General features: G+C 36.8%; 1 protein-coding gene across 1 annotated transcript in view; it reads right to left on the bottom strand.

Moving 5' to 3' along the window:
• Positions 1-294: 294 nt before the first annotated feature.
• peak1 (pseudopodium-enriched atypical kinase 1) overlaps positions 295-8,765 on the bottom strand; it is a 130,175-nt gene continuing 121,704 nt past the window's right edge. The window contains exon 7 of the mRNA XM_088920906.1: positions 295-6,099. Coding sequence (XP_088777032.1) covers positions 4,867-6,099 — 1,233 coding nt within the window. The 3' untranslated portion in view covers positions 295-4,866. The remainder of the gene's footprint in view (positions 6,100-8,765) is intronic.

The raw sequence follows: 8,765 nt of genomic DNA, 5'->3' as shown, positions 1-8,765 counted from the left end.
ACATTGACAACTGTTCATTGAAATTTGATAAATCCCATTTGATAAACCCTTTTCTAAACTGTTTTTTATGATGCATTTGTCTTCATTTTTAAATGACTGAAGCATCTGGTTTCAGTCTGGTACCAATTTGTCACAAAACGGATTCATTCTGCAAAATGAACCTTTTTAAAAAATTGAATGAAATATGAAACATTTCTCATCAGAGAAGTGATAGCTATTTTCAGCATAGCCACTAGAGGGACTCCCCCAGTTCTTCTTTCAAGGAGCATGGACCGAGACTTAAGCACTGATGTGGTACAAAGATAGGATTTATTTATTTTTTAGTAGTAAAAGTTTATTTTGAGGAAAAAAAGGAACTATATGTATATAAAAACATATATTTATTATTTCATTAACATTGGTTAACTTTATCAACAATTTGTGGCAACACACCAAAGATATACATTAGCCAAGAGAACTCTGCACATTGAGTAGCTATTATCACAAAGACCCCAAGCTAGCATGCTTCAGTCTTTGAGCTCCATTAACTCCTTTGAGCATTAACAAAATAGCAATTAGTGACAGATGGAGAACATTTATCCTTACTAGTATACATTTCTCCAATCATATTTCCCACTCAGTAGTTATTTTTTCTTCTGCTTTATTAACTGTGATAGGAAACATAGTTCAATGTGTAAAACTACTCTCTTCAAGGTGCTAAAAAGCTCAGATACACAGCTCATTTTGATGATGATAAAATCTGATGATAAAGTATCAACTGTCAATGTTTGTATTTTTTTAAGAACTTGTTCCATAGCTAAAAAATACTAACAGCAAATGCTTCTGTAGAAATGGCACTGATGTGGTCTCTTCCACCTGTCAGACATTTCCTGTACATACTAGTATCGGTGCAATGTGTATCTGTATATACCTTAGTTAAAAATTGTCATTTTCCATTAAAAGACTGTCACCAACGCAGTCTGTATTTATAGTCACAACAGCAGTTAGCCCAGGACCTCACATTGTGTCATTTGAATGTGTTTATTTAATAGTCTTCAGTTACATTTAAGAAATGCTGAATTTACAAAAACCCTCCCATCAGCTCAACTGATTGCCCTAGCTCACTGTCTACCTTATATGCAAATCTCAGAAAACAGTATTTCACATCTTTGCCCACTAATGATCTATGGACATTCCCCTTGGTTCAGCTTTGACATTATGAAATTTCAAATTCGGTCCATTGTAAAAACTACAGCAGCTTTTGTTCTAGATGTTCCAGAAATCAAAACATTTGGTATGGATTATAATGCAATGTTTAGCCATTAGCTTTTTGCTAAAATTTAGTGTAATTTTAGCGATTACTCATTAGTATCCTTCTATTATAAAAGAAGTAATACTGCATATAGTGGGTAAAAAAAAGACTCTTCAACAGAGAAATTAGGAGCAGAATTACACATTTTAAGGCAATCTAAAAGCATCTGAGAGGATCTTTGTCTACAGCAAAAGAATGCACCTTGGTTGGTACAAATTAATGGTCAAAGCTGAAGGATGGAGAGGCAGTGGTTTTCCTTCAGTGATCCAAAGCAGGTCTAGTGGTTACAAGTGAATATGAGTAAATAAAATTTCTTCTTGCCCTGTAACAAAAGATGCAGCCGGAGATGGGCACCTACTATTTTAATAGAAGCATATAAAATTCAAAGAGAAAAGCAAATCTATATAACATCATGATCAATTACAGAACTGCACTTTGTTATATTGTAAGAATCGCAAGAGAACATCAAATGAAAATTGTGTTTGTGAAAGATATATTTTGATTGAAATCCGGCAGCAACAGATTGCAAGCTTTACATCCACAGGCTTGGTTATTAACTCCATCAAGGACTAATTTCACTAGCTGTGGTAACTGCATCAGTTATAACTGTTCAAAGTAATTAAAACAAAAACATGCACTCCCTGATACATACAGTACATCCAAAGTGACCATTTGCTGGGTATATTTGTCTTGATAATCAGTTGCACTAAACAGACACCTTCCCACAGCTTTTTTTTCAAGGTAACGCCAGCCCAACACATCCCCTCACAGCGAGAGGCTTGTGCTTGGTTTCTGCATCAGTATGTGCCAGAAGGAAAAGCAAATAAAAATAACACAAGTCGCATATAGTAATATAAAGTACAAACACATTTAAATACTGTCATTTACAAGGTTAAAACATTTACAATAATTGCACATATATCCAAAACAAAATTTTGACCCAATCCCCGCTCACTCAAAGTAATATGAAAGACTGTGGAGCTGTTCTGACCCAAAACAGATGCCTGGCTTAAAGCAACATTGTAATTTCTGTATTTAGAAACAATCATGCTTATTCAAACCTGACTAGAACCTCAGGCATAAATGAAGACTAAGCCACTGTCATAGCCCCACTGTTAGGCAATACTATTATCCTGAAGAAAGTGCAATATTTATTAATTAATTTGTTAATCAAACTTAGTGGTAATTAATTCAACACTGTTATAAGGCCACCTTAGCCTGTGCATGCTAATTAAAATCATTGTGTATTGATGGCCAAGACAATAGCTGCCTAAAAATAAGAACATAAACAGCAAGGATTCTACAATAAAGCACTTTTTAGGGAATTCAAAGGATGTGACAGAACTAAAATAAATATGGTCTTTGGTTATTTAACACGCTTAGGTGCAGAATAACATGTCATGAAGTCTGCATTAGCAGGATATTCAAGATGTTTCTACAGTATGTAATATCTTCAATTGACTGAAGAATAGGGACATGGTATATACATAGTATCCATAGCAAAAACTAAACACCTGTTTTAAGTTTCCAGGTCTTAACCACAATTGGAAAATTAATTGTTCATAATTTAGAGCACTGAGTTAAAAGCAGTCACAATTCAAATGTGTAAAATATCTGCAAATCCCTTTAAGGTATTATTACAAATCGATGCATGACCTTAATTTTGTTTATTATCTAGAGAAATATGTATTACAAAATTCTTATACAGTACAGGAGGACGTGCTGTAGGTTGTTTCATGACTTTCCATTCTTCAACAAACATTTGATTTAATTTGGAAAGCTCAGCGTTAATGAAATGCACATTAGGTACATGACTGAGACTAAATGAGTTTTTAATTGTAGTTCAGACCAATAATGGGTTTAAACAGCACTAGTTATTATTAAAAAAACGTTCTAAGCCTGAAAACGTAAGGCTTATGATCTACATAAAACTGAACACTGGGTTTTCTTAACAGTAAAATATATCTACATAAACTAATGCTAGATCAATAAACAGCTTAAGAGACAGAAAATGGTCAGAACAGCTCAGCTAAAGTCATGCCCAAGAACAAACTGAAGACATGGGGAAAAAAGTAGAAAACTGGCAAGAAAATGTGCACTAGTCTCCTGTTTTAACAATTCATGGTACCATGAACTAAACTTGAAACCATATTCAAAGTCCCCTCTTTACATTAGTTTTTTATTTAGGTAAATATTTTCTTATATTCTAAAATCTGTGACATTTCTCTTGAAAAAGCAGACTCCTGAAGTAATATACTCATGTAGAATTAAATATGATCGTATGAAAACCAATACTATACTTATAATGGGAGCAAAAAGAAAGAATAAAATACACAAAGGCAAAGGAAAGCAAGGACTGCATTCATAAGGAACACTGGGATGTCATGTGCAGAGTGTTTCTGAAGCCGTCCTTTCAGGAAGTCAACCACTAAGCTCTATATCCTCCATTCTATCCTCTTCTGCTCTTAATTTTTGCTCATTGCACTTAATTGGCCAATTTGCTCAAATGAATACATTAAGCATCTTACAGAATACCTTCTATAGTTGATGCTCTTTTTTCAAGCTATTGTACCCTAAACACAATTTGAGGTCTGAACAGAGTGGTTTTGATTTGTCCAATTAACCACATATTTTGAAAATAAAGTCACTCAAAGCTCAAATAACATAAGCGAGGAGACAATGCAACCTTCTATAAGTCTGACACCCATTTTAAAACACGTAGCAAAGCTTTTATAAGTATTAAATTCAGTAAAGCCTTCAGTACTTCACTTACAGATGAACCAATATTATTTGAACTCCTTTTTAATTACTGAATTACATCTCTGGAGATATGACATTCAAAGTGTAAGTGTCCTTGGCATGTCTTTTATCTGACAATAGTGACATTAATATTCAATAACACAAAAAAAGAACCAAGAGAAAATAATATGAACTGCTTCCTTGAAAGTAAGCATACTGTTTACTTGTACATAAGTCAAATTAACTTAACAGATTAACTACTCTCCCAAAACTGCAGCTACTTATATGGATATGGCACAGGAACGGTTCAGTTTAGCCCTATATCTGACAAAAAGTCAACTGACATGAAGTGTCTTCTTATTGACAAAAAAATAGAATCCTGCTTTTAAAAGTTTACTGCTCACCTTAACTATTTTTAAATCTCAAATGACGTGTGCTTCACCTGGAAATTCAAGCTGGACAGTACAAGGTTAGAAAGGCAAGACAAATCATGTCAATTATATCCTGATAGAAGGAAAACAAAAATAATATTCAACAACATCAATAAAAAATACTTCTGAGGCTGTTTTACTTTTTGAATATAGCCCAAAATGCTAAAGATAACAACATGGTTGAAAGCAATTAGTAGCAGTTGACCTCTTTAAAGCAGTTTTTTCTTATGAAACAAGGTGTGGTTTATTTTTAGTTGCTTAGGCCTTAAGCAAATGGAAATTCACTTGTAAGCGTTGTTCACTGTTCATGTTCTGACATTTTTAGCAGAAAGTTTGCTCCTTTTCATGTTTGTTGAAGTGAGACAGGCATCAAAAAGAGTGTTAATGCAGAGTATAAGTAAGAGTTCAATGATGTTGCTGCTGCTTTTGGTTCTGCTGCAAAATCTGAACAACACGACTCAGAGAGTCTGTGGTGGAGAATGCCAAGTACTGACAGCACAACCAATCCTCCAAGCTCACCCCACAACCAGCATCCAATGAACGCTCTGCAAACTTGATCATCATCAGTGTCCGTTTAAGGTCCAACCAGTTCTGCAAGGTTGTCTCTCTGTGGCCTGGCCCTGGGCTGGCATTCAAAGTCTGGAAGAGGTCCTCTCGGGGTCCCCATAGTAGACACTGTAGGCAAGCCCTGGCGTCTGAAATCTGTATGCGCTCAGATGGGTTGGCATTGAGCAGAAGGCTGGCCAGCTGCTGCAGACCTTGAGAGTAGAGGGAGCGTGGTGGGAGGGGTGGCAGATCAGCTCGAGTGTATTCCTTTTCTTTCAGCTCAGGGGTCTCCTCAAAAGGGTTAGGCTGGTGAAGCATCTCATAGATGAGGATCCCTGTCTGGAATTCATCGCACTTCTTGTACTGTGTGGCTGTGATGATCTCTGGAGCCAGCCTGGACTGGTCTTTCAAGACATCGGGGTCTACCAACTGGCTTTTCTGTTTGGCTTGTGAGAAGTTGCTGATGATAAGCCGGGCTGGGCAGGCAGAATTAGCAGCAGAAGTGCCCATGCCACCACCAGTATTATTGTTGTTATTGGGTTCCATGACATCCAGATTCCAGGGGTTGCCTGGTTGGCACTGCACCAGGAGCAAGTTTTCCAGACGCAAATCGCAGTGTGTCACATGGTAGGGCTTCATGTGCTCCAGACCCGAGCAAAGCTGAAGCAGGAGAAGGCAGACCTGACGCTCATAGAGGTCAGGGTTTCTCTCGTGACGTGTCACCCCTTCCCGCACAAAGTCCGCAACCGTTTGGTAGGGCACCTCCCTGGTGATCACCACAACACGGCTGCGCAGTTTTCCTGAGGTGTTAATGTCACTTGGATGTCCTGGGGTCTGGGCACTGTGGCTTGGCATCCTGGGCTCTGCTGGTTTCTCGGTCTTCTTTCTTGTCTTTTCACTCTGTTTGCCCACTTCTTCCTCATCATCCTCCTCTGGAGAATTGGGGTCCTCCCAAGGAAGAAGCCGGACGGGCACATCGGCAAGGAAATGGCCGCAATCCTGCTGGATATTGAAATGGACAGCCAGACTCTGTCTCACTGCCAGGCTGTGGAAAAACTGCTGCTGGGTTTCTTTGACTTTGCTCTTGCAGATCTGTACAAGAGAAGGAATGATAATTAGAGCCCAGCTTCTGCACACTGTTAAAACAAGGTATAAAGAGAACTCTATGCAGTTTAAAACCAATTTGATTAATAAGCCTAATCAGAATTTGAACTGGCTAGGAATACAATTTAACCTGCAAGGCAGCATACTATTTAAAGGTGCTTACGTAGCATAACCAATAAAAAATGCAAAGTCTTTGTGAAATAGAAAAAGTAAGATAGAAACAACCACTGTGTTTACATGGTATGAAGTAATAATAAGGTTTCACAATTTTGAATTTAACAGTAGGAATATAGTGCTCAGATGGCAAATTTGTTGGAAAACCCTTTAGAACTGTTTACATGGCAGTGAGATTTGATTTGAAAAGGATATGAATTGAGTAAGCATTATCTGAGTGCATGTAGAAACATAATTCCTGCATCTCACTGCAGACGTTGCATGGCTGGATTTCCCAATCTAATTACACATAGAAATCTGATTGAACCAGATACAAAGCGTGATCCAAATGCTCAAAGTGAGTGACGTTCTTTCAGTGGAATTAATGCTTTTACAATGAATATTCTGGGAATTAGGGATGAGGTTACTTCACAAAGTATAATGGAATGGCACTGTAGGTACATGAAAACCTTTAATCACATTCTGACTGGATAAATGAAATGACCTGCAATTTAAGTGAATGCCTGCATACAACATTAATAATTTTACATACCCTGTTTATACCTTATTAATCTGTCTATTCCTGATTGTTTTTTAAAATTTCTGCTATAGTGTATTATAAGTGCACATTTCTGCGCTAATATGATATTTGTAAAACTGATAACTGTGACTGGAATTCCTATATATTATTGCAAATTTAAGGTAGGGATTTTGTGTTTTACCTCGAAAAACAAGAAAAACATTTTACATTGTATTTTCCGGTTTCTGCTGTATTCAGCCTGCATATGCAACTGGCATTTACCAGCTTGGAATCTGACGCTCATGTAAAATTGTTCAAACTTAAGGGGAACTGCAACACTATTTTTATATTTTCTGCTTAGCATAAATCAGCACTGATGAGTGCATTTTAAAACCACAATTAAAGTAAAATGTACACAGTGACGTCCAATTTACATCACAAAATAGACTCGATTCCCAGGCATGCACAGTGCCATATTCAGTGATTCAGAACGAAGCAACAAAACGTCTGGTGACATGAAGCCCTGTTACATTGTAAAGAAGCAGGCTTGTGAATACATCTCTCTTAATCAAACAGAAATATTGCGCTCGACTTTGAAATGGTTTTGCCAACAAATACACCTTGCTTGTTAATTCAGACCATGTTGGAACACTTCTGCGATGACATGTCTGTCGCACAACCTGTACTTATTCGCTCATCCATTGCGTTACATTAATAATTACAGTTACTAGTGAGCAGGAAGGCCATTTCATGTCAAAATTCTCACCTGTGGCGAGACCAGGGGTTTGCGACAACATATACAGTACTTCTACAAAGTTCATGATTTTGTGCTTAATGTAGAATTTGTATACTTTTGGGATATGGTCAATTCATTGATTGTATTACCGACATTCAATAACCAGTGTGAGAAATTGGGACTGTAGTTCCCCTTTAGGTATTAAGTAAGTTATGCGTCACTCCTCTTATTTATTTAAAGATTACATCAGTTTTTTAACCATACTGGACTGCACTAGAGGCAATGCTTGATGTACATTCTCTGACACAGCTTTTCCCAAATTACATGTCTTAGTATAACATTTGGAGTATATTTTAATCACTCTTGCATATTAGCTCAGAAATCATCTGTCTACAAAGTCTTACTCCTTCAATCAATATTTCTAGGGCAGGAGTTTTCATAACTGGTTCTGGAGAGCCCCAGACCCGTCTTACAGGTCACATTTGTCTTAAGTTTGGAGACACCTATAAGTTATTGATGAATTCAGCAAATAAAGTGTGAATTTGATAAAAGTACATCTTTATTTATTCAAGTATGGTCATCTTCTTTAGCCCCTCTCTCTATGTAGCACAAAACAATATATACTGTCCAGTTTTGATGACAAGCAGCCTCTTCCCAAGATATCTTCCAGTGGATGTGCCATTGTACTGTCTGTTTTACTGAATGTAGAAGAAACCAAGCTGCTTCTTTTAAAACACTTCTTCTCAATTATGAATCACTATATTAGGAATAATGTCATCAATACTACATTTTAAGAACAACTACATGCATAAATACAGACAATTAAACTCATTACATCAAATTACTTAATTTTAAGTAATTTAACTTAATTCATTTTCCAGCTGGGCAGTCCATCTGTAATAAAAGAGCTAGAATTACAGATACATTTTTCTGAGTGCTTTCTTTGTGACCTCCACACATTCATTCCTGTTATGAACCTGAGGTATTAAAGACAGGACAGCAAAAGCAACATATGCCAGAACCCTTCATGCTAGTGCTTGCTCTCACGTAATGACTTTAGAGATGGTCTCATGGTTCTGTCTAGACACTCCTTAATTGCACTTGCACTGTTGCAAAAGTGGTGAACATAGCAAACTATATAAATCTCAAACTCGGAGAATTAGCTGAATCTGTTCTATATAATAAAGAACTGAATTGTGCATTGCAATTATAACCCTGTAATCAAGACCATTCAGAATAAATTTC

The sequence above is a fragment of the Atractosteus spatula genome, chromosome 7 (genome assembly GCF_055471065.1).
Source record: "Atractosteus spatula isolate fAtrSpa1 chromosome 7, fAtrSpa1.hap1, whole genome shotgun sequence".
NCBI lineage: Eukaryota > Metazoa > Chordata > Actinopteri > Semionotiformes > Lepisosteidae > Atractosteus > Atractosteus spatula.
This window is presented reverse-complemented; position numbering and strand designations above follow the sequence as displayed.